The sequence below is a fragment of the Streptopelia decaocto genome (genome assembly GCF_964273445.1).
Source record: "Streptopelia decaocto genome assembly, chromosome: 2".
Classification (NCBI taxonomy): domain Eukaryota; kingdom Metazoa; phylum Chordata; class Aves; order Columbiformes; family Columbidae; genus Streptopelia; species Streptopelia decaocto.
The window spans coordinates 92,451,951-92,478,532 of NC_138655.1; the positions used below are offsets into that span (position 1 = coordinate 92,451,951).

The 26,582-nt window shown below is 42.9% G+C and overlaps 2 protein-coding genes across 3 annotated transcripts in view; one reads left to right on the plus strand and one right to left on the minus strand.

Annotated features, from left to right (window-relative positions):
- The window catches only part of ELOVL2 (ELOVL fatty acid elongase 2), a gene marked incomplete at both ends in the record, with an annotated part of 49,074 nt that extends 45,320 nt beyond the window's left edge, over positions 1-3,754 (minus strand). Inside the window, one exon of the mRNA XM_082044583.1 lies at positions 3,398-3,754. Within this exon, the coding sequence (XP_081900709.1) occupies positions 3,398-3,754 (357 nt within the window). The remainder of the gene's footprint in view (positions 1-3,397) is intronic.
- Positions 3,755-11,481: 7,727 nt separating this feature from the next.
- Positions 11,482-24,515, plus strand: SMIM13 (small integral membrane protein 13). Of its 2 annotated transcripts, XR_014183504.1 has the most exons (3): positions 11,482-11,917; positions 20,715-21,001; positions 22,091-24,515. XR_014183504.1 is itself a non-coding variant. In XM_082047168.1 (2 exons), the coding sequence occupies exons 1-2, from the start codon at positions 11,842-11,844 to the stop codon at positions 20,903-20,905; spliced, it is 267 nt and encodes an 88-aa protein (XP_081903294.1). In that variant the 5' UTR covers positions 11,482-11,841; the 3' UTR covers positions 20,906-24,515. The 2 variants fall into 2 exon arrangements, 1 of the variants encoding a protein (XP_081903294.1); XM_082047168.1 differs by having other exon boundaries at positions 20,715-24,515.
- The last annotated feature ends 2,067 nt before the right edge of the window (positions 24,516-26,582 follow it).

The window sequence follows — 26,582 nt, forward strand, 5'->3', positions numbered from 1 at the left end:
CTGCAGGTTTGGGTTTTTTTTCCCCAAAAACTTTTAATTGAGTCAGAAGTTCAACTGTAGAGTGTTTTCATCTGATTAACTTCTTTCTTTAATAAAATCAAGAGGTGCAATTAAACTAAATGAACATAAAATCGAGTGCCTGATGAACAACAGGATTCTGCTTATCTTCACAGGTCAGAGTGCTTGTAATGAAGATACAGTTATCTGTCTTGAAGAATCAAAGGATCTTTCTAGAGATGAAAGGAATCAACACCAAGGTCAGCATGCCAGTTTTTATAAGCAGGTACCTACAAGTGAGTATACAAACAAAACACTTGACTCTTACTTCAGGTCTTGGAGTTTTTTTTTAACCACTCCTTTGTCACTGTGCAAATATCTTCAGTGCCCGTACTTGAGTTTCTATGCAAGTATTTATGTCCTTTTGTCCTATATGCAGTTTCTGAGCATGTTTTCTCATAGCTTATTAATTCTCTATCAGATGGCAAAACCCTGGCTTGCTGCTGTGGTTCTGGATGGAAGGGTGGCTGGTCTGCTACCTTTTCACTTTGATGGAGCTGGAGAGATTTGTTGACAGTGGGTGCTGTAGCACTGGCTCCTGCGGCAGCCATGGATTTGTGCTGGATTGATCTCTGTCTACAGAGATCTTGCAGTTTGTGTGTCAGTATTAAGGGGCTGGAACATTGTTTTTGCAATACTCTTTTTCATGCTCAGGGCGATTAACAAGTACTAATGAATGATGAGGCAAGGGGATTTTTTTGGTTACTGCCAACAAAGCAAAGAGGTTTCTTGATGTCTAGGGCCCTTTCTGTATGCCCTGCAATCAATGTGTGCCCACATCAAGCATCATACCCTGATATGGTGGCCATGATGCTTCTGAATGCTGAGAAGAGTTAGGTGTCTTTCTTCACTGATTTCAGATGACACTGGTTATTTAAGTCTGTTAGGGAATTTAAAAGATATTCTAGCTCCTGTCTTTATAGCCCCTCTGTAACTGAATTATTGTAGAGGTGCAGATACTTGAACCTATTAAATACAGCTTCACACTGTTCTCTTGTTTATGCTTACCTTAGTGCTACCTAGCCTCTTTGTAAGCATTAGTTGCCATGCACTGTGCGAGGTTATACACTCTCTTACTCCATAAAAGTGGGATTTGACCCCATGGAATATACGCTGACAAATCAAAATTTATAATCGGTTTAAAGTTCAAGGGTGCAGCCAAATCCTGAGCCAGTGTAATTTGACCTAGATTCACTGAAGTAGAGCTGCAATGAACTACATAAACAGAAGAACTGTCCCACTGTGGTTGCCCTCCTATGGTGAGGATGACAAGGAAACAAAGCCTGGTGAAGGCCATGGTTTGTTGCTTCAGCAAAATGAAGCTCCAAAAAAACAGGTTTCCTTATGCGGCTTTCTACAAATAATGGTGATTTAACACTCAGGATGCTGAGGACACTCTCTCAGCTGAGTTGAAGGGATACTAGCAACATACACCTGCTTTTTTTTCTGTGCCACTAGAGAAGGGACCAGTAAAATGCTATTCCCATTAACTGGCCCAAAAATCTATGTTTGTAATTCATTTGGTCCTGATACCTTTGCTAGTATCCTTTGATGTCTGTGTGTCCTCCCGCCCCCAAGCTCCAGGTACACTTAGATGTTGATGTGCTGTAACTTTTAACCCTGCATTAGTGTCATTGCAGAAGTTTTCAACAAAAGTTCAGTTTTGGTTTTGGTAGCTAATGCTCCAATGCACTGTCTAAAAATTTTAGGGCCAAAGCAACCTTTAGCCTTTGTACCACTTAAAGGATTTTCCCAAATCAGCCATTCTCCCACCCCCAGAATGCTTGTATGTGTAAGTAACAAGCTTGTGAAATCTCAGCAACTTTTCAGCACTAAGGTTATTGAAGAAACAGACAAGCAAAACTTGCTAATAGAAACACATGTAGTTCTGAGAGGTGATTTCTTGATACTGCTGCCAGCTGCTTCAAAACTAATTTTGGGTTAGTTAAACAGCTCTAAGAATCAGAAATAATAGGTTAAGGATAGATCTCAGCTATCATTTCCATTACTACAGAGCTGACAATGCCTATGCTACCAACATTTTTTTCCTTAATTTACACCAGCATAACTGACTTCATCTCAGTCCTGGAAGTAGTCAAAGTGAAATATTTTAACTGGCTCCAATGATTTCAACTTTCTTTCCAGTTGACTCAGCTCTTCTGAGAACCTGTATGTTAGCTGCACCAGTTACTGATAAATAATGCGCATTTCCTTCTGGAAATGTAGATTCAGCGTATCATAAGGAAAACATTATCAATGGCCAGTATTAATTTAGCCTTTGTGCAGTTATGGTAATTTAGTCACATATTTTGTATTTATGTCTCACCCTGGTTGATAAGAAATAGAAATTTTAAAATGTAGTGGAAAGTCATTCTGGGGTCCTAGATAGAATAAACTACTGCACCATTTCTGGTCTTTTTCAATAGGGTCTTCTGCTATTTATTATCCCAAGTCTGAGATGATTGCAAAAAACATTAAATAGGAGAGGACTCAAGTTACTTAATGGAATGGCTATTTGAATATTATTTATGTCTGAACTGGGACAGGGGGAATCCAAATTGATTTTTATGCAAGGAAGGGAGAATTTAGTATATATGATGCAAAGACATTTGGAAAAAAGAAATGTTATATCATATGAAAGAAAAACTAAGTTCTGTTGTTAATTGTGTCCCAGGCTTCTCATACAAAAAGCTTGGACAAATTTTCCAGCCCTGCTGTACCTCAGACTTTAAAGCTGCAAAATACCTGTATGATACTGTCCTACTTTGTAAGGTCAGCATTACACTTAGTGCATTACTGTTTATAAACAGGGTGAGCTCCTTTGGGGGAGTTACTATGACTGCAAAGATACAATGTGCTGTGGTGAAATGGTCCTACTCGCTAAATAGGTGACTGCATTGTTGCACTTTATCATAAATGCTAAACTGGAACGTAAAACTCTATTGTTCATTCGTTACATGGACAAAAAAGGGAAGGTTGCATGACTAACACAAGACCTTCTACTAACATACTGCTGGGAATAATCTGTTTATGTAACATGCTCAAGCACACCTCAAAATAGAGAAAAATACACCTGCTTGGAGTGGGGAAGGGCAGAGGGGCCGCAGGTGCACCCCACGCTCCCGCAGCCCCCCGAGGACCCGTGTGTGTGGGGGCTGCCCCCCACTTACTCCATCCACTCTGTCCCCATCCCCACTTGCCACTTGGCTCCCCGCGTTGCACGGGTGTGCACGGGGGTCGCTCCCCTCCCTCCGCCGCCTGACCGATGCCTCGCCGTGGGGTGGGGTGGCAGCCGAGGGGGTGCCTCCCCACCCCCGAAAAAGCACGCCCCAAACCTGACCCGTAGGAGAAGCGGGGAGGACAGCGGGGCCGCGCTTGCAGCTGGCCCCAGCGAAGCCGAGGGAAGGGGGCAGGGATGCAAGAGAAGCAGCGGCGGCTCGTCTGCATTCAGCCCCGGGAGCGGGGGGCAGGGGTACAGCAGACGGCGGGGAGAGGTGGGGACAGGGGCTTCCCTTTGGCGGCCGGGGGGACACTCACCATGGCGGCGAGGCGCTGTCCAGGGTATCGCTGGCCCGGCTCTGTTGGCGCTGCCCGCCGCGCCCCCGCTATAAGGCACCGCCTCCTCCCCGGCCCCGCCGCGCCCGCCCCCGCCGGCGGCCGCAGGGCAGGGGGGCGGGATCCCGGCTGCCGGCGGCATCGCTGCGGTGAGCTGGCGGCGCTCCTCTGGGCCCCCGCCGTGCACCTGGCCGGGGGGGGGCGTGCAAAGAGGATGGGGAGATGGTGGTGAGCAACCGCAGGGAGGTGGGAGTGCGATAGTTGGGCAGGGGAAGGGGTTAGAGACGGTGTGTCACCACCCTAGGTGACACTGTGGATAGGGGCCACCGGCCTTTCGCAAAAACCGTTGGGAAGATTCAATTCAGACGGGTCTCTATTGACAGGCCGATTTGAGAGCACACAAGGACACTGGGTGGCTACCATGATCCTGATGTGACCGGTTGTATCATATCTTGGGCTGCACCAAAAGGAGCGTGGCCAGAAGGTTGAGGGAAGTGATTCTGCCCCTCTGCTCTGGTGACACCCCACCTGGAACAGCTCTGGAGCCCTCAGTACAGGAAAGACATGGACCTGTTGGAGAGGGTCCAGGGGAGGGTCACAAAAAATGATCAGAGAGTGAGAACACTTCTCCTTTGAGGATAGGCTGAGAGAGTTGGGGTTGTTCAGCCTGGAGAAGGCTCCAGGGAGGCTTTATTGTGGCCTTTCAGTACTTAAAAGGGGCCTATAAGAAAGATGGAAACAGACTTTTTAGCAGAGCCTGTTGCGACAGCACAAGGGGCAACAGTTTTAAACTAAAGGAGGGGAGATTCAGGCTAGATATGAGGAAGAAATGTTTTACAATGAGGGTGGTGAAACACTGGCACAGGTTGCCCAGAGAAGTGGTAGATGCCCCATCCCTGGAGACATTCCAGGCCAGCTTGGATGGGGCTCTGAGCAACCTGATCTAGTTGAAGATGTCCCTGCTCATTGCAAGGGGGTTGGAGTAGATGACCTTTGAAGGTCTCTGCCAACCCAAACTATTCTATGATTCCATGACAGGCCAGTGTGGGAGCAGTCAAGGACACTGGCTGGCTACCATGACCCTGACGTGACTGGTTGTATTTAACAGAGGGTTTGGTTTATAGCCCAGCACTCATATTTGCAGTTGAAGTCCTCTGACCTGAAGCCTTGAATCCTTCATGCGTTGTGTCAAAGTGAGATCAGTGTCACCCCGTTGCTGCTGTGGCAGCTCTCTGGATATCTGTCTGTTAAAGAGGAATTGATAAGCAACTGTTTATTCAGGTTGGCTAGAAAAGAGGCAAAAAATCACACAGAGCTACTGACCCCAACTCCACCACTGATATTAACCAGAAAAATGTTGTGCAAGATGAGAAGCTTTGTGCTTGGTGGCACAAGGACAAAATTTCATGCCTTCAAAACTGTTTTTTTTTTCTAAATGCTAACAAAGCTTTACACCTCCTATTAAACATTTATTTAAACTATTGAAGCTTGTTGAAAATGTCCTGCTTATTTTCCCCTGTTTTTAATAAAGCAGTCTATGGCGTGGGAAATCAAAATAATATTTTTTAAATATTAAAATTATTCATTTTTATTTTATTTTCTCAATGAGGACTTGTCAAAAATGACATGTTCATACACACACTCCCATTGCTGCCCTCTCAGTTCTGGCTGTTCAGAGTTTTGTTGACCAGGGCTCAGAGAATAGTCTTTCCTGGTTTCAATGGCACAAGCTGGGGAAATAAGCTAAGGGGACCACGTGTGGTGCAGGACAGGTAACATCTTCACAAACTGAAGTGTGCTTGATGTACAGACAGGCTATATTTGTCCATAATGTAGCACTGATGTTCTAAATCTCAAGACTTCCTTCCTGGTAGGTTCTTTGTCCATGCACTTCTTCACCCCTTGCTTTCTCTTGGACCAAGAGGCAGAGATACACCAAAGGCTGTGAGAATGGCTGTCTTCCCAGGGCTGCCTGCCCAGAAATCATACTGCCAAAAGCTCCACGTGAAAGCCTGTCCTCGTGTAACTTCTAGCCCACTTTTATAGATGTAGACTTGTTTGCTGGCACGTTAGTCTACGCTAAACCGCCACGATTCCTGAGGTCAACCTGTCTGCCTGTCCTCTAATTCATCTTTTTGATAGGTTATTCATTTAATTATTTCTCTGTTACTACAGACCATCTTGAAATATTGAAGAGAAATACCTTTTTGTAGCCATTCTGTCCCCAAAGAAGTTGTTACCTGACCAGAAAATTTTCCTCTTTGTCCAAGAGTTTACTCTTTAGGTGCTGTAGACCTAGGAGCACTTTGGAAGACAGAAAAACATGGTAGTGACTCAGTGCATTGGAATGCTTCAGGCCCACAATTTTTATTCCAATTTCTTTTTAGTTCAAACAGGGTGGAGTTAGCTTGTCAAGCCAAATCCAGACATAAGAACATGGCAATACAAAATAATTTTTTCTTTATTCTTGTTTTTCTTTGTCTAAAACAGAAAGGAAACAGATGTTCAAGTTTGGTAAAGATGTCACATTTCTAATTTCTTTAGTTCCTTGTACCTGACACATTATATTAATATTAATTAATGTCATTTCCTTCTGTACTAGCAATTTTATTTTTTGTCAAAACAAAGGTGTCTCCAATGAAGACACATATAGTAAACAAATAGGATTCTGGTGGCATCTAAAAGAAGATGTAATAGTATTACGGATATTTTTAAAGCCTATCTAATGACCTGAATTTAGAGATTTAAGGGCTATGGCAGGATTTGGATTCAACCGTTTTGTGTGGGGGACAATGCCATATATTTAGTTGGATCCCAGGCAGACCTATACCAGGTGTGCTAGCTTTGAGTGGTTGCTGAACAGCACGTGTACTGACAGGCGGGGCAGAAAAATAAATCAACATGTGGAAAAATGGAATTGCTTAATTCCAGCTGAAATTCTCTCGTAACAAGGAGAATAAGTGGACGCAATTAAACCAGAACTTCATTCTGGACTGTTGCTGTTACACAATGACTGCTGTTCATGGTGAAATGCCACATGGAGTTAGCTTGAGTCCTGCTGGTGTAGGGGCTGTTGTAGGTTGGACCTCATCACAAGCTGCCTAACTTACAGAATCACAGACTGGTTGAGGTTGGCAGGGACCTCTGGAGGTGACCTGGTCCAACCCACCTGCTCAAGCAGGGTTACCTAGAGCTGGCTGCCCAGGGCTGTGTCCGGTCATGTTTGGAATATCTCTGCATCTTAGGAACAGCACCTTTGAGTTGCAATGACTTTGGAGCTGTCAGGTCCCACTGGGTTTGCAGCTCAGCAGGAAACAAGGTGGACAACGTACCACTGATCAGCTGGCTACTGGCAGCTCTCAACTCCTGCTAAGTTCCAATCAGCAGGATAAAGTTTTAGTTTGAGAAAGAAAAGTGAAACAAGCCATGTCCCACATTGCAAATCACTGCTTTTGATCACAGTCTCCTCCAAGTTGGGATTTAAACTCAGGACCTGCCTGTTTCACTAAATTGTCCTGTCAGTAGTATCTGTCCAACTCAATGGCAAAATGTCTTTTATTTCCCTGAGCTGACATGGAAGAGGTTATTTTCCTCCTGTTATCCATTCTTTTTCTAGTTTTATTGGCACAGGATAATGGTTATGTACCTAAAGATCTTGATTGTGCTAGTGACATCATAGGGAGTTAAGAGGTTAATGCAACAGAATTTTTAACTCCCAGTGAGTGCTTAAGAACTGTCGCTAATAAAACTGTGTTGAATCAAATCCCAGTATCAGGCTAAAGCAAAAAGATTTTGTGGTTTATCAAACCAGAACTGAAAGTTTGTCCTCTTGTTTTCCTCTGGTATGATTAGTTCTTTCTAGAATGTAGTTTTTCCTATGCTTTTAGTCTTTGAAACTGGTGTAATGTGTCTGTACAGGTAAAGCTAAAACTTCTATTAAATTGCCAGCTATGAGCATGTAAAATAAAAACTCTGCCACAATAAACTTCTCCTGGATGAAGCATGGAGTTGAGCAATTGTGCAGCTTCGCAGGTTTTCTAATAAGTATTATGTTTTAGCACCCTCTTCTGGAACACAATAATACTGCCAGTATTTACTCTTAAAGGCTCTGCTAAAGCTGGAATGGAATTGCAACATGTCCAGGAAAAGTCCTTGGCTGCAGTCACAGATAATTTGGTTGTATAATTTGGTATTTTCTAAATTTACATAAAGAGAATTTTATCATCCCTCTTATGCCTATCATCTTTATTTAAATAGTCTATATTGTTCATTTAAGTCAGCCAAGAACTGGGGAAAAACTGATGGCTCCAAAACAAAAGCTGAAGCTGAATGGTCACAAAAGACCATATTTAGATGCTCTGTCCCTCATTATCTGCCCATCTCCTCTGAGGAGTCTGGTGGCGTTAACTTGCTGTGAATTGTGGACGGATGTGAATGAGGTCTCTCCATATTTAGCATTATGGTGGCATATGGAGGTCCCAGTCTGGGATCACAGTCCTGCTGTGGTGAGACCTACACCAGAGTCCTTCCCCAAAGAGCTGACAGTGTGATGCACAACAACATAACACGGAGGGAAAGGGGTGGAAGGAGGATGTCCTCCCAACTCCTGCCCTGGGAAACGGAAATCTATTCATGCCAAAGGAAAAGTCATGCCAAAGGGGAAGGTCACCAAGTGCATTCTGAAGAGAAGAAAGAGCTACATTTTGCTCCTTCTGCATGAACTGTCACTACCTGGCTGGCTTCTGGGGCACAAGTGACAGGCAGTCAAGCCCCTATATTTTGTTTTGGCTACAACAGTTGGCATGGTTGCCAGTCACCTTTGAAGATATTGTATGTGCCTAGAAAAGGATTAAAAGATTAGGACGCTGTAGAACAAAAACTGCCTGGATTACTTTAACTTGCTCTTCTTGTGCATATTCATTTTAATAATCCTTATTTACAACAGTAGCCTTCAGCAAGACTCCTGCTACATTAATGCATGGTGCAGATGATAAACAAACAGGAGGCCATGAATGATGCAAGGATCTGGAAAAGGATAAAAGATAATCTCGTTAAAGTGGCTGAAATTCCTGTTCTGGACTAGAATACAGAGTTTATTTAACATAATTTCCACGTGGTTATGGGGAGATCATTTAAATATTTTTTCTACAGCTAGTCAAAGATTCTATTCTTCCTTCTGCTGGCTGCCTGAGGGTAACTAAATGTGCATTTGTCAAAGTGCTGAGCAGCTGCACCTGACATCAGTGAAAGCTGTGCTACAAATAAATTAAATGCAAAAGAAACATGAGATTTTTGCCATACACTGGCTGAAAAGGAGGCCAAAAGGGGCACCAAATATGTTGATACTTTGAACATCTATTTCAGCCTCAATACTCTTCCTGGTGAAGGAGGGATAATCACATTCCTCACCTGGTCTTGCTGCACAAACACAAACACCAGTTAACTGACTGCTGCAAAACATCTGGTTAGTCTAGATGTATCAGTTCTCACACCCTGAAAATAAGGCCTGTGCCCTCAGCATCCGCATCTCTCTTGTTTTTGCTAGTCGTTATCTTTCTGATTTGCACCATTTGCTCTATGGAAGCAAGTAAAATGCTCCTGCTTTGACCCGACCCGTGGTCTGGTGCGCTGCTTGGCAGAGGCCCTCTACATGCCTGCTCACCCGCCTTGTGCTGCAGCCCCTTCGTTGCTGAATGGCCTGACCATCCTCTTTCTTCCACCCCCAAAACACATCTTAACGCGTATGTGGTCGTACATACTGCATGAGAAGATGTGAAAAGCTTGATCTGTGCTGAGCATCATAGGAGAAAGTATTAAATGTAGAATTTTGACCGTATGCAGTGAGCAAGTGTTGCAAAATAACGGATAAAAGATGATAATGATATTGCCAGTGAGTTTTTCCATCATCTTCAGGGAAGGGATGGGCTATTTTCACTTCTGTAACTCCATGTTGCACGTATACACATAAGGAACTGGATAGAACAAGCTTAGATTTGTATAAACAACCTTATTTCTGAACTTCAGTGACTAGAAAACCTAATCTGTCCAACACTATTCTTTTTTTTTTTTTCTCTTCTGTGATATTTCATAGGGTCTTGAGAAATAACAATATTGACACTGTAGCTCACTTATCCCAAATGCACCATCATTGGTGTTGGTACAGATTTCTGGCACATTAACACATGAAATGATATCTAGTGGGGTGGACATGCCTGTGTTCGTATAATTTAACTTTAGTCTGAAGAAAAGTCCTAGATAAAAATATACATAATATTATGTGCACTGGGTTTGCCTGGCAAGGTTTTGGTAGCAGGGGGGCTACAAGGGTGGTTTCTGTGGGAAGCCACTAGAAGCTTCTACCATGTCTGATAGAGCCAATGCCAACCAGCTCCAAGATGGACCCACCACTGACCAGAGCTGAGCCCGTCAGTGATAGTGGTCACACCTCTATGGTAACAAATTTAATGTGGGGCAAAAACTGTTATGCAACAGCAGCCAGAACAGAGGAGTGAGAATATGTGAGAGAAGCAACCCTGCAGACACCAAGGTCAGTGAAGAAGGAGGGGCAGGAGGCGCTCCAGGAGCTGGAGCAGAGATTCCCTTGCAGCCCATGGTGCAGCCCATGGTGAAGGCCAGTTTTGCCCCTGCAGCCCAGGGTGGTCCATGGTGGAGCAGAGATCCACCTGCAGCCCATGGAGGACCCCACGCCGGAGCAGGTGGAGAGGCGCCCAGGCTGGAACAGGTTTGCTGCCAGAACCTGTGACCCTGTGGGCGACCCAGACTGGAGCAGTCTGTTCCTGAAAAAGAGAGAACTGTGGTTTGCTTTGGTGAGGTGACAGCAAATTTATGAATGTGCATGGGCACTGCATGTACACATAATTTTGGTGTACAGGTCTCTTGAAAGGAGAGGACACATGGCATACTCGATGAGCAGGAAAGACAACAATTTTTAGCTTCACTTAAAGTGGGAGACTTTTAAATAATCCTTAAAAGATACACAAAGGAGAACTGGATAAGCTTTCTCTGACATGTCACTGCAATGGTGACATCTTCACGGGAAGTTAGGCTTCTGCAGTAGTGGGTTCAAACAAACATTTTCAGTAGTTCTAGAAACATTAACCAGCACCTCCTACACAACAAATGAAAGTTATAACCTTATTCCAGTTCTAAAAGCAAAGTCCATGTCAGAATCAAGATTATCTCACGATTCCTGGAAGTTATTATTTCCTCAGATTTCTCTTAAGAAGGAAAGACCAGCTTTGATGTGTCGCTACAATGTCAACAGAAAGCAAGAGTCAAGGCCATGTGGAATTTGAACCATGCTGGGCTGGTGCATATGTAGAAACGCTGCCTTGGCCAAGGACTGGTGGCCCTGCTGTCCCCTTTCCGATCAACCCGGGCACGGGGAAGCCAGGGCAGCAATGACAAGAGGGAGAAAGAGGAACAAGAGATTAGGTTGCCCCATCCTCAGGACTGAGCTAAATCAATCACTGCACGGGGAGCAACCTGTCCTACTACGGACTCTCTGCTCTGTTCAGGTCTCCAGCCACGGCCACACCTGTGTTTTTACCACAGCGCCTGCCCCTCTCTCCCGGCTCTGCCTCACACAGCCTGGCCGGGCACCCACTCAGCCCACCCTGCGTCATCCCCGCCCTCAGTGCCGCCCGTGCCCCGGTCGCCTCTCAGCCCCCAGCAGGGAGGGCGGCGCGGGGCACGCCGGGACTTGTTGTCCCCCTTGCGGGGGCGCCTCCCGCTCTTGCCACCGGGGCTTGAGGAGGCGAACTACAGTTCCCAGCATCCACCGCGCTCTGCGTCACCACGACGCACTCGGACGCCCGCCCCGTCTCTCCACGGCCGCTCTTCGCGGCGGGAGGAGACAGCGCCGGTGCTGCCGCCGGCTCAGCCCGCGTCTCCTCGGCTCACCTCGCCCTCCCGGCTGGGCCGCGGGGCTGCCCCCTCCCTTCCCCGGGGTAGCGGGCAGCGATGCGAGGCGCGGCCTCCTCCTCCATGTAGCCGCCGGCGAGCGTTTGCCTTCACCTCAGCCCCGCGGCGGCCCGCTGTGGGGTGACCCGCCGAGGGGCCGGCTGGGCCCCGACCGCCCCTGCTGTCTCTCCCGCAGGGGAGGCCGTCGGTGGGGCTCGGCCCAGCCCGGCCGAGCGGCTGCCTCGGCGGGGAGGCGTCGTTGAGGAGGGGGCCCCCGCCGCCGGCGAGGCGGGGGCGGCTGGCGCCATGTGGCAGAGCATCGGGCTGACCTTGCTGGTGATCGTGGCCACCCTGGCCTGTGTGCTGCTCTTCATGCTGTGCGGTGAGTCCCGCCCGCCGCGCTCCGTGCGCGCCGAGAAGCTGCCGGAGGGCTGGCCGGCTTCGGCGGGCAGCGCTCCTGTCCCCCATTCTCACCCTGCTTCTTCCCCCTCCCCCGCTTTCTCAATCTCTGGTGGTTCCTCTTCGCTCAGATTGACTGAAGGAAATGAAAGGGCAGCGTGCCCTGGGCTGTGGGGGAGCGTGTGTGGTTCGCAGCGCCCCCTTCTCTTTGTTTCCTAATGATTTTCAGCCGTGAAATATTCCCAGAGCATAATTCGGTGACTAATCTGAAGCTGACAGCGTTTTTTTAGTGAACGGACTCTGTACGTGGGTCTGAAATGTCACTGAATAGAGGAAGTAAACTTCATACTGGTACCTCTCAGGCTTTGACATCTGTTTGCTAGAACAGATTGAAAGCAGGTCATTTGAGTTTTTTTCTTATGTGTATTCAGAGAGAAGGGTTATTTCAGTGGTAGGCACGAGTTGCAGGTCTGTAGGAGTTCTTGGAAGGAATCAGTAGGGTAGTACGTGAGGGTGTTGTGGTCAATGTGCTGAACTTAGAGCTCTAAAAAAAAAAACCCACCTCAAAACGCACCACCACCAAGCTCAAACTGTGCCATAGTCTGTGGTGAAAGGTTTGTGAGATAAGAAGCAAATTCCAAGTGGCTTTGTGATTTGTGGAAACCAAGGGAGCAAAGTGAAGAGTCAGCTAACATTTAATGCTTAAAAATGTCAATTGTGATCAAAATGGCAAACCATTGTGAAAAGATTTTGCAATATCAAGGGTCTGGATAGTAATATGGGATGTGAAATCCAGTATTAGCATGTATGGAGTAATGCACATAAGAAGCGTGAAATGTATGCATACATAATTTTTGTGGGGAAATATGGCTTTGAACTGAGCTGTTAGCATCCCCAAAAAAGGATTAGCTGAAGGAATTGTGAGCAGTTCTCCAAAATCTCTGTTTAATGCCTTGTAGCAAGCAAATAGGTACATTAAACACTGGAAGTTTAAAATAAAATAGAAGATGTCATTATATTGCTGCAGGGTTCTACCACATACCTGTGTCTCAAGCAGTGTATTTTCTTGTTAAAGTGTATTACATTATTTAAAAGAAAGCCTAGTTTCTTTTTACAAAATAAGGTGGTGAGAGCTATGTAATGATTCCTGCATGAAGAAACTCTAAATAGGTTAGATCTGTCTAGCCTGGAAGATAGATGGGTGATGGTTATAAAACTGAGCAGAATGAAAAAGGTAAATTGGGAATGGTTGTGAAAATGTCATAATTGCAGAGGAACTGGAGAACATACAGTTAAATGATTGAGCAACAGACTTAAAACAAAATGTTTTTGTTTTACACAATGGGGAAATAAATTGCAGCCTCATTAACAAAGACTATTTTGGATGCTGAAACTTTAATAAAGTTTGTGGAAGAAAGGTCAACATCTTTAACCCATAGCACTAAGACTCAGGTAAGGAAACTTCTGAAATACAGATAACTAGGACTGCAAGGGTGCACATTGTGCACTTTTCCTGGTATTCTGCGCTTTTCCTGTGTGTCCTTACTGTCCATTGTCACATACTAAAAGCTGACCTACGTGGCTATTTATGCAAATTTCTACATGCTCATTAGGTGTTGTCTGGCCACTTTTCGTATTTTTAGAAGATGAAATGTGGTATTTTCTAGGGTTTTTATGTTTTCATATTATGCCTATGAGATCTTCGCTTCCTCTTGTGCTGAAAGATTAAAATAATTTTGTGAGATGCTATTCAAAATCAGAAACACTTTCTCCAGGCCTTCCTGCTTTTATCTGTATGTCACAAATGGAGTTGAAATGCTTAGGATCTCTAACTTTGCCTGCTAACTTAAACATTTCTCTAGTGTTTAATTACTTCTGCTCTCTTGAAGCAAGAAATTAATGACTATTTTTAAATGGTTTATAAATAGTTAGCAGCTTGGAGTTCTGTATTGTACATTCAACTTGGATTCAATTAATACTTTGCTTTCAACCTTTTTTTTTTTTTCCTTTCAACAGTATTAGAGCTTACAAAATGAGTGCTAAAAGTCACTAGATTCCAAAAGTACTGAACACAGGAAGCTGACATGTTCATTGTTTTTTCGGGGGATTTGAACTGTTACCCTGTTAGAAGTGACTCGATAGAATTTGATAATGATTTCCAGTATTGGTAATGATTTTTTTCTGTCATACAGCACTTACTAATTAGTATTGCTACACTTCTTGCTTCTTGTGCCATGATTATTAATGGGAAACATTCAAGGAAAAAAGTGTCAAGAACACAACTAGAGAAAATTGAGTACATGCTACTTCAAATATAATTATTTATCTGTGCCAGTGATAGGCAGTTTCTTATCCAACTTCTTACCTACAGATCTCTCATCTTCACAGCCTGTTAGACTCCCAGGGAGACTGGGTGCTGTGTATGACAGGATAGGAGTAAATGCCAGCCAGTGAGACACATGAATTAATGGACAAACATGACACAAGAATGAGTGGATATAATCTTGACTAAGCTTGATCTGATGATAAGAATATTTTTACAGCCATCTATGAGAGGTACTGAAACAGCCTTATGAAAAGGACTTACAGGGTCAAGAGCCTAAAGAGCTGTAGCTTGGATTTTGAATGGTTTATAAAAGGATTAATGGTGTGAATGCTTGTAGAGAACAATAGACTTAAACATCCAGGAGACATCCTAGGATCATGTGGATTTCTGCTGCTTATAACAAATTTGATGCAATATGTGTTATCAGAACTTAAATTTTGGGGAAAAAATTACATTTTATCATTTTTCTAATGTGAAGGGAAAAAATTCAAAGCACAAGCTATTGGAAGTTATTTGGACCAGTTCTTTAGCCATATGAAAAGCAAATGTTTGTGCCTGAATTAGGTGTTTCTGTCTATAGAAGTACTTCAAATAAATGACCTGATTTCTTCTAAACATTTCTGTATGCTTGCGACAGCTACTTTCAGTTTTAATCTGAATTTGTTAGGAAACAGAAGGCTTGCAGCTAGCAACATCTCTATTTGTAAACTGGTCACATCTGACATAGAAACCATTGAGGGGCTGTAAACAGCAATTTTTCAGTTGTGCTTTAAAAGTGGGACTGGGGTAACTTGCTTCCACTTTTGTTTTTTATTCCCATATTTTCTGATTTCCTTCCTCTGGTTTCTCTCTAGTGGTCTTATTGCTGCTTTTGTGTTTTCTGTGTTCCTCTGCAGATGGGAGGAACTCATGCATAGTCAAGGATATAGGATAAAATACCAGCCAAGGTGAACTCTGATAGTGTATTTATTATTATTATTCTGTGTATTTGTTTTATTTTCCCCAGGTAGTAATGCGTGGAGCCATGTGAAATTGTAGAAGTGCCTTCAATGGAACAGATGGAAGCATTTATCTCATTTGGCAAGAGAGGGTAATGAGATGTGGTTTGAGAGACATGACCTTAAAACAAAAATCATGTAACTCAAAATGCTGAAACAAGTGTGTGATTTGCTTCCCAAGTCTGAATTCATTTGCAGATGGGGAAACATTTGAGCCCTAAATTCTGCCTGAATGAGTTTTCTTTAATGCTTTGTTTAAACAGTTTTGTAATTACCTTAAATGAGTGAATCTCAGAAAGTGGTTCAAAAAATAAGGAAAATCATGCATGGTTAGACCGGCAATAAAGAGCAAATACCATTTAATTTGAAGTTGAATTTTGAAACTGTTATAAATGGGAGATTGGAAGAGAGCAGGTTTTATTGCTATCAGTCAGCAAGCAGCATGTGGTAAAGTGTTGCATTAAATAGGACCAGGTTTAAGGTGCTGTGCAGAGCCAAGCACCGTGTCACCTGATGTCTTGTGTTATTCCGGTATCAGATTTGCGTGTGCCTCCTTCTGACTGATCTTCTCCATAGCAAAGCTGTCCACTATGTCAGTACATTATCGACATCTTAAAAATGGTGCAGCATTAAAGTGACTTGTCCCTGGTAACAGAAGAAATCTGGCATAGAGGTCAGAGTAGAACCTTGTTCTCCAAGATCTCAGGTTGGCATCTAGAGCTCCACACTTCCCCCCGCCCCCCCCCCCCTCCAGCTATGCCTGCCTAAGATTTTCTGTGATGGACACTTCAGCATTTGAATACAGGCAACATTCACCTTGGTAATAACCCAGTTCTAAATTAGTCTTCATGTGCTGGAGAAGTAGCATCCTATTTTCGAAGGTAAAGCGATATTGCAAGACTGCACAGAAGCCTATAGTAGGGTCAGAAATAGAAGCCACATCTTCAGACTTCATCTTGTGCCGTTGCCATGTCACCTTCCATCCTTTCTTGGTTCCATTTGTATTTCACATAAAAAAAATCAGGTTGCTTTACCGTGATATTCTATATTAACCCTGTGTTTTTTGTTTTGTTTTCTCCTCCTGATTCAAATGGAAGAGGAAGATGCGCTCGATACAAAAAACCCTTTGTTAGCTTTCGCATACAAGCCAGTATAAGGTGAATGAAATGTGTGGACCTGAGACTCACACCCCTCACTTTCTGAGGGGGAGTAATGTTGTAGCCAGATCACTTTGTTTCTTTCCCCTTTACAAAGAACTAAGAGCTGATGTGGGAAATAAAAGGTAGCTTTAAGGAAACATAGTCAAATCATAAAAACTGTTTAAAATCCTGATATTACACAGATTTTATAAAAGTCTCTGTGTGAGTCAGTAGAAGAGGCTTTGAGTCATGGTCCCATCTTCACAAACACATTGCATGATGATTTATAACAGGGGTTGACATACTGACGGCACAGTGCCAAGTGTGGCTTAAATGTCTTTGGATGGCACCTGACTGTGGCATTTTAAGTGAGAAAGTAGTTCCCAGCTTTTAGTGAATACTAAGCTTTGCGGAGGCTGGGAGCTGGAGCTGTTTTTCTGCCTAAATGCAAAATACTGTGTTTGTGGTGGAGAGGATTTCCTGACTCTCTGGATTCTGGTATCTGCTGCACCAAGAGCTGCACCCCCACTTTGCATTGCAGTGATGTACTGTAGGACTTGATTTACTTTTTGAGAGGCAATTTCTTTCACCAATTAATTCAGAAATATTTTATATATATATATATATATATTTCAGTCTGCATGTCATCTCTGTTTGTTTGCTGAAGGTGCATTGTGGCTATGCTATTTGACTTCCAAAGGTTTGATTGAGCTATGAATGATTTGAAAAGGTGAATCGGATGGCTAAGCAAATTGAGCACTGGAAGACTGACTCAAATAAAACATTTTGTGTGTGGTGAAGTTAAACCAGTAGGACTTCTTTGAGAGTGTCTTGTCTGAACAATCTGGAAGCATTTGAGATACAAACTGGTGGTGTCAGTTTCCTGTCCAGGAAGACCTCTGCAAAAAATAGTTGCAAAGCTGAAATGAGCTGTATAAAGACGTGAATGCACAGAAATCCCTGCTTTTTTGTGTATTTTAAATTACTTTACAATTACTTTTTTTTTTAAAAAAAAAGATGCACTATTATGCAACTTACAGTTCTTCAGTATGTCATGATGTCAAGTGTTACTATTTTGCAATGTTCTTAAGAGGCTGTGAAATTAATAGAAAATGCATTGTCTTGTGATTCAGAAGTAACTCAGTCCTGTGAATCTGCCTCCAGGCTTTGTTCAGTGGTGCATGCAGTTGATATTGTTGCTGGAGAGAGTTTCTCTTACCCAGAATAACTTGTTCTTTAGTAGCCTGGTTATTTCTCAGGAAATTCTTACTTAAGTGTTTAGCAACAGTGAGGTGAGTCTCAGCTGAAGAGGCAGTCTTAACTTGATTCAGACAAGTGTATTTGTTTGGGAGATTTTTTTTTTAAATTTTATATTTTTTTTTATTTTATTTTTTAACTTTCCATCCCAGATTACACTGTAACTAGAACAGAAAGAAGTAACTTCCTTTCTACTTTGATTACCATATACCTAAATGCCTCTGGTACAGGCTGGGAGATCTCGTGAGGTTTAGAAAGTCTGGTTACGCTCCCATTATTATAATATCATTGGCTAAGCCTATTGTAATTTTATTTTCAATGCACTGCATTGTGGCTTGTTTCACCTGGCTATTATCACGGGACTGGTTGTTTGTGGACTATAACCAGTCTTATTGGCTGATAATTTACACTGTCTTGTTTGTAGTCTTGAGCAGAGAGAGCTTTTAAATCTGTTTGTGGTACTTGGTATTTTGGATACTCAGATCGTTGTTCTCTAACTCAGACAAAACATGGAGAAAATTAATGCTGCTTTTCTTGAGAGTGTCTGAGAATAAACTGTGAATATTCTTTAGTATTTCTTACCCACCCCTCCCAGTCGTAATTCTGTGTGTTAAGTGGCCTATTTGCAGTGATAGAGGAAGCGTGTAGTCCATTTTATTTACCCTAAGTTAAAATACCTCCCTTAATGAAGTATTTATTTATACCAAATATATTGAAATCAAGCTTCTCTGAAGTGCCCTATAATTCCTTTTGGGAAGGCCCTGAAAATTTTTCTCTCTTCCTCCCCCCCCTCCATAGTGCTCTCTGGAAGTAATATGTTTGTTTCACAGTAATCGTTTTAGGTAGGATTTTCAACAACCAACCAACAACAACAAAAAAAGCCACACACACACACACACACACACACACACACACACAAAAAAAAAGAAACCAACACAAACAATTTGTGGCTGAGAGTTTCACCCCCCCCACACACACGTATGCTTAAGTGGATTTAGTAGAATGTACTGCATGCTTTTCATGCACTTCTAAGTCTAGTGTCTTGAATTTTGTCTCTGACAACAAATTGGGGAGTTGAAGACATTTTTAAGTGGCATGTGATATTCTGCTTAGGTCTCACTTTCTTTCAAGTGGCTTATATTCACCTGGAGTATTTTATGCATTTTCTTTCCCATGTGGACTAGAAATGAGCACTGCTTATGGAAACTTGATTACTTCTAATAATGTTTAGACACATGAGAAGAACAGATTGATTCAAGGTCTCAGAATGCATCAACTGTTGCATGTCCCAGAGGTCTAGAATAGCCCTCAATGGAAATAATTTTCAAATAACTGCTATTTCAATTTTTACTTCTAGATCTGAAAGAAAAAAGATCCCCAAAACAGACGTCAGTCATTGAGGATTTTTCTAGGTGCAGAGCGATTTGATGCACATGTGTGACATCAGTTTCAATTTAATCACAAGTGATTTAAAGGTTGAGTCGTTAATGGAAAAGGAGCTACTTGGTGTAGGCTTTAGGAAGTAATTTAGATCATTAAAGGTTGTAATAAAAGCTTTCCTCCAACTCTCCTCAGCAGCAGAGAAGTTACGGAAATTAGAAGTCTGCAGGGTGTGAAATGGGTGTCAGGAGGGAAGAGGAGGAGGGTGGGATCCTGTTTCGTCCTGAGCAATGGCTGCTCGTATTGGCGAGGCTCTGATTACGTAAGGGGAAGAAAAATAGTGGTGCTGTGGTTACACAAGTGCCACTTATTAGTCTTTATTTCCTTTCCCCAATGTGCTGGTGTTGTCCACACTCAGAAGTCTGTTTCTGCTGGCAGTGGTCTAACTGGGAGGATGGGTTTCCCTGGCTCTGTAAAATAGGCCTCTTGATGTTTGTATAGGTCAGCAGTATAGGCTTGAATAGCTGGTAAGATCTTCTGAACACAGAATGGGAGTGTTAATTTATAGCTCTACGCTGGAGAGTTTCTGGTGTTGCAAGAGATGCTTATATAGCATATATTTTCAAATTCCTGTTTAAATTTTATGCTGTTTAACTGTGTGCTTCACAAACAAGTTATATTTCTGTTTAATGGATAATGACACTTGACTAGTTAGCTAGAGGGAAAGGGATATCACTAGTTCTCAGCTGGGTAAAACTCCAGTCTTTCTTGACCCTAAGTGCTTAGGTAAGGGAGACCTTTTAAAAGGAAGATTTTGGTTTAGGTTTGGATAGAGTTATATAAGTTTTTTTAAGTTCCTTGGTGATCTGTTATTGAAACACTTGAGCACCTGGATCTTAAATATTTTTAAGATATATTCTAGAGATGTGAGCATCTCAGCTTTTTACTTGCATAGTTTTAGTACCTTGAGCATTTAAGCAGTGGAGCAGAATACAAATTTACCAGAGAACATTAATTTTACTTTAATGGGATTTGGGCATGGTAAGGGAACAGCTTGAACTTGGGGGATGTGATCTCTTAATGAATGTAAGGAAGACCTTGTGCATTTCAGAATAGGATTTATTGTAAAACAAAGTATTAATTTCGAAGTCTCCAGAAGTGTGCATAATAACCATTATGTAATGCAGGGTATTTTTGGTGGTGGTGGTGTTTTTTTTGGTGTGTGTGTTTTTTTGTTTGCTTGTTTTTTTTAACAATGTCTTGGCTGAGTGAGGGTATAAACCCTAGTGCTACCTTTTTACAGTACTGGTGTAATGAATTCTGACTGTGTATATAAACACAGCAATTCCTTTTCTCCTGAGAGTTAAGACCATTAGGTGTGCAATGGTGATCATGTACCTACTGCTTGCTGTGGCAGTGCAATTCTGAACCTGTAGGTCCTTGACTGGAGCTTAAATGTTTGCTTCTGGATGAGGACAAACTTTTTTTCAAGTTGAATCTGTATTTATAGGGCTGCAGAAAGGAGTTTGTGTGTTGTGGAGGGCTGTCACGGTTGAGTTGGCAATTAGAAGATGGGAGGCAATCCAGTTTTTTCTTACTTTTCTGGTGTACTTTGCCTGAGAGCTGACTATCAATTTCTATGAAGTAACTGAGCAGTGCCTTTTTTTCTTTTTCCTGCAGGCTGGTACGTGGTCTGGCAATTGTTTTTGTCTAAATTCAAGTTCCTGAGAGAACTGATAGGTGATACGGGGTCCCAACAGGGAGATAATGAGCCTGCAGAGGCTGAAGCTGAAGAGACTCCACCTTCACCTCAGAGAGGCAGACAGAAATCTGCTCGACAGCGAAGGGCACCTACAGAAGACACAACTTAAAGTACTCCATTGAACTTCTGACTAACTATGAATGGTTAAGCACCTCTGCACTGTGTCATTCAGTGATTTGATCTTACTGAAAAACTGATTTAAGAGGTAATATTCATACCCATGGACCTTTACTTGTGAGCTACCAACATACGCTACTTTGGTAGAGGTTCAGGGAGGGCTTCAGCAGCAAGTCATAGAATACTGGAAGAAAGGAGCAGTGGAGAAAAATCTCCATCAGAAAAATGCTGAACTGCTGTAGATCCTGTCTCTCCACACAGATTAAAAACTGGTCATGGACCATAGGCTTAGCCTTTGCGTTAGTCTGAACATAGTAAACATTTCAGACTTGAAATGGTTTCTAAATTATTTTTTCTTTACAGCACTGTAACTACATAGAGTAAAATTGAGTTTTATTTCCTTAGCTATATATGAATATATATATTTTTTCTCAACCTTGAGAATGCATGTGAACTTGAAAAACGGTTGAAAAAATATCTTGCTTTAGAAAGTATTCTAAAGTGAGATTTTTAGTTACATTCTTATGTATATCTTTGTATAAAGTATAAATGAAATATCAAAAATCAATATTAGGGTTTTATCTCCTTTAAAAAAAAAAAAGGTAAAAAAAGGAATCAAGTGGTAAGACCTGTTTTCTTGGACTTTGGCATAAGAAGGATTATAGGTTAAACAGTCCTGCTAGGTTTCTCTAAGTCCAACTTGTGTTGGAGCTGGGAAGATGCCTAGGTTATACAGAATCACAGAATGGTGTGGGTTGGAAGGGACCTTAGAGATCATCTAGTTCCACCCCACCTGACATGGTCAGGGACACCTTCTACTAGACCAGGTTGCTCAAAGCCCCATCTGACCTGGCGTTGAACACTTCCAGGGATGGGGCATCCATAGCTTCTCTGGGCAGCCTGTTCCGGTGTCTCACCACCCTCATGATAAAGAGGTGTACTTGCTGTTTAGTATTCTGAAGTGTCAACTTTGGGTTTTGGATACTAAGCACTTCTCTAATTCACTTTGTACACCTTTACATCAGGCAGATCGTACCTGACTAACTTTCGTGGAGCAGTTTAGGCATTCTGACCAATTTGGGAGACGTCACTGTAACACTTTGATAGTGTTACAGCAATGAATTTGGTACCTCATGTTTGCTGGAGGATTTACTGATTTTTTTACTGTAATAAGCAGTTGTTCCTGTTTTCTTTGAGAATGAGTTATACAGCTACTTTGACATTGCACTTCAGCATGAAGAGCTCCACTTCTGTTGATCTAGCAGCTCTGAAGACTGATGCATGAGATCTTTGAGAAGAGGAGGAATATGGATGTGCCACCTCTCGTGTATGAGAGAGAACTACCACCATGTCTTGTCATGAACTGCTTCAGTTTTCTCTCAAAGCTTGGATATGTGGTGGTGGCTGGATCATTGTTCCCTGTATAAAAACTGTTAAACAGGACTATGAAATGGTCTTGAACTTTCAGCTGTTATGAAGCTTAAACCTGTGACTTCCAGGTTTGTGGTTTGGTTCACTTATATGGCTAAAATGACAGCAACATTGAGTTTTTTGTCAACTAGGCCTACATCTGGGAAGAGAGCACTCTTAGTGCCTTTATGTTTTAATTTTCTACCTGTGAATACTGTTGAAAAGCTAATGCGAGCATTCACTTCATAAGGTGATTCGGATGACTCAGTATTAAGCTGTATAAGATCAGCCCTAATCTTCCTTTGGAGTCTAAAAGTCTTTGTTTTGATCACTAGCATGTATGCATAAGCATGCTTTGAACTACAGGGTTACATTTTTCAAGCATGATTAGGCACAAAGCCTTTAAACACATGTAGAAATGCTTATAGTCTCCTTCTTCCATGCTGTCTGCTGGCAAGGGAATGTTTTTTTAAATGGGTAAAATTCACATTTTTTTTCAAACTGAGCAAAAGCAATCAGATTCTGCTCCCTGCTGCTTTCAGTTGTTTGCCTTGCACAACTTAATGTCACAATATTCTTATGTCTGTATGTCTTTTGACATTATGAGACTTTCAGTTTAGCAGTGCTAACCAAGTGCTGGTACACTTTTCTTAAGAAATATCTTTAGCATCTTTGTCTTGAGCTTTGCTAATACAGGCTTACGAATAAAGATTTTTATATATATACTGATGTAGGATGTTGGCACTCCACTGCACTTCACTTTTACATAGACTTCAGTGCGTAGAAGATGGCAGAAGGCTGATGCTTGTAGTATCCCTGGCTGAGATAAGTGACAGTTAACTTGGTCTCTGCTTGTAGTAGCTGTGAAGAAATGTGAAGCTCCAGCAATATACATAGCTAATTGGAGTAGCTCTAAAGGTACAAGAATCAAGACTCTGGAGCAAGTTAATGAAGGAAAAGTCCATGTGGGTTTGAATGCTGACATGGATCAAATATGCAATAAGATGTGTATGGAACCTCTAGGTAGCTCATCTGCTCTAGCCAAACAACCTCCTTCTCCCTTCCTTGCTGTACGTACATGTACATTTCACTCCCCAAGTTAGTTTCAGTCTCTTTTTTTTTTTTTTAAACAGCTGATGCTATTTTTTCAATGTTGCTGTGACACAGCTGCCAATAATGCTGTCTGCCTAGTGCATAACTTTAATGATCTTCTTAGTAGCAGGCCAAAGGTTTATGTTACGTGGTTTGGAAGAATTTTGTAATGCTGATGTCTTCTGTCAATGCATAATTTTTCCTGAAGGAGTCTGTAGTAAAAATCTTTGTACAGGGCACTTCATGCAAACCTGTCAAATCGAAGCTGTATGTATGAAAGCGTGTTTGTGATAAGACCTGGGTTGTGATTGCTGGCAGTCCAATATACTCATGTCTTTGAATATTTTTTTACTGATGTACTCCTGAAATGTTACTGGTGGGTAGGCACTTAACTTTGAATTGATCCATTCAAGTCTGAAACCTTATGGAGCCAACGGGTTACACAGTCTTGTTTTGTTTAGTAGTATCTATTTTTTAAAACTGTTTATTGCCTTATTGTTGCAGCTGTTCTCTTGAATGTATTCTGGGTTCTTATTTTGACTATAGTCATATCACCTTTGTTGCAGGGGCTGTGTAACTTTGAATAAGCAGCAATTTCTGATATTATATGTGACAGTTAATTGAAAACAGTTACTGCAATGAAGGCTGGAACAAACACAGTGTAGACTGGTGGGGGAAAAAATGGTATTGCTAAAATTTGAGGAGTGTAAACAATTTTGTTCATGCTGAATTGCATCATTCAGACCTGTTAGGGAGCCACTAAGGTTGTTATTGTGGTGTTTAACGTTTGCCCATGAGGCTAATTCTATGCAGTTCATCCACTAAGCACTGCTGCTGTAGCTATTTGCAGTAAATGCCATATACTGTGCTGCAATTTGTGAGCAACTTGCTGCTTAATATCAGGTTTTACACTGAACTAGACCTGTGTATGCACTTCTGTTTTGTTTTGTAAATGACCAACATAAAGAATGTGTTCATTGTGGTCATTTGCTTTGTCAGTGTGATGATACTGTACCTAAAGCTTCTGTGGTTGTCTGTTTTCATCATTAACTGTTCTTTTAACTGACTGCACAGATGAAAAATAAAGTAACCAGACTTGATATGAATACTACTCCTTCCCCACAGGGAATTGTGTGCTCTCTCTGGGGTTCTGTGGTATTGACTCTACACAATGTAAACACACCATCTTTGTAAAACACAAGCGGTGTTTTACCTTTCTTGGGTAATACATGAGGTTTTTTTTCTTTTTTTTTTTTTTACATGGGATTAGAGTGGAAGCTGTCAGTGTAAATTTGCTGGGTTTTAAACTTAAAGACATGCATATTAGCTGCATTCTTCATGTAGATCAGAAGCTCTTACATTTTGAGCATCTCCTTTATCCCTGTCAGTGTTCTTAATAAGTGGACAGGATCGAGACTCTGTCACCCTGCTTCACAGGCTGCCTGTGTAGCAGGGAAGAGATGGGTGAGTATCTGGTCTAGGGCTTCTGGTGACACACAGCAACGTTGGACTGATGGAATGGACCTGGGGGTGGACAGAGCAGCATCCAGGAGAGAACAGCAGAACTAACTGGTGCTGAGACCTCTTGGGATGTAGTTGCCTCTGGAGGAGGTACAGCTGTGGAAATTTGGGGGAGAAGTCACCTAAAAGACAGAAGACCTTTCATCAGTAGAACTGAAACCAAGATTAGCATCCTGGTTTTTACAAATGGCTTCATTTTCCTGCATTTCTATTCACAGGGCTTTTCAGATTCCACGGTGGGAAATGGATAATACAAATGTCCTTTTAATGTGGGTAGCAAAGAGACCCTAATAGCTGGGGGAGGATGGGTTGGGGCCATAATGTGGTCACTTTAGAGTAATTGTCAAAGTCTTGTGCACATACTCTTTGTGGTGTACCTCCCTCTGTTGGCATGTTCTGTGTGCACTGCTGGCAGTGTGCTGGAACTCAGAAGGGTTAAGGGGATGTGTATCATGTATTGTGGAGCTGTGGCCTGAAATGCCCTTATAGAATCATAAAATGTCCTGGGCTGGAAGGGACCCACAAGGATCATGAAGTCCAACTTCTGTCTCTGCACAGGACAACCCCACAGGTCACACCATGTATCTGAGGGAGCTGTCCAGTCTCTTCTTGAACACTGTCAGGCTTGGGGCTGTGACACCTCCCTGGGGAACCTGTTCCAGTGCTCCACCACCCTCTGGGACAAGAATCTTCTCCTAATGTCCAACCTAAACCTCCCCTGGCACATCTTGATGCCATTCCCTCAGGTTCTGTCGCTGGCTGCCAGAGAGAAGAAATCAGGGCCTGCCCCTCTTCCCCGTGTGAGGAAGCTGTAGCCCCATGAGGTCTCCCCTCAGTCTCCTCCAGGCTGAACAAACCCAGTGACTTTAGCTGCCTGTCATCCGGCTTCCCTTCCAAATCCTTCACCAACTTTGTAGCCTCTTCTGGACACTGTCCAGTAGCTTTATATCCTTTTTATCCTGTGTTGCCCAGAACTGCACCCAGTGCTCCAGGTGAGGCCGCACCAGTGCAGCGCAGAGCAAGACAATCACCTCCCTTGCCCGGCTGGCAATGCTGTGCTTGATGCACCCAGGACACAGTTGCCCTCTTGGCTGCCAGGGCACACTGTTGGCTCGTGTTCAACTTGGCATTGACCAGAACCCACAGATCCCTCCCCATTGATCTGTTTTCCAGCATCTCGTCCCCTAGTCTGCATGTACAGCCAGGGTTGCTGCATTCTAGGTGCAAAATCCAGCACTTGTCTTTGTTGAACTTCATGCCATTGGTGATTGCCCAGTTCTCCAAATTGTCTCTGCCCTTGAGAATGTCAACAGCTTCTCCCAGTTTAGTGTCATTGGTGAACTTCATGTAAGACTCTTAGTGAGGACCCCTGAAGGGGTCCTCATCATCTGCTTGCCCATCCAATTCTAGGGCCGTATGCCTGTTGTGTACAGGCACCCGGGAACGTGAGGCAGGATGAGGGTGTGCTTGCCTGCCACCCCCAGCAGTAACCCGTTTCTGTTCTTCACCATCTGCTGGGCTGCCCCTTTCAGCATGGTGGTGAGAGGATAGGGGGTCCTTTGTATCCAGTGCCATGACTGACTTCTGCTCCTGCCTCAGGGATGGTAGACTATGAGTCCGCCAGATTCCATCCTGGTTGCACGCGA

Coding starts and splice junctions, on each gene's coding strand:
- SMIM13 (XM_082047168.1), top strand. CDS start 11,842: ATGTGGCAGAGCATCGGGCTGACCTTGCTGGTGATCGTGGCCACCCTG. Junction 11,918..20,714: donor GCTGCTCTTCATGCTGTGCG/GTGAGTCCCGCC, acceptor TTTTTCCTGCAG/GCTGGTACGTGGTCTGGCAA.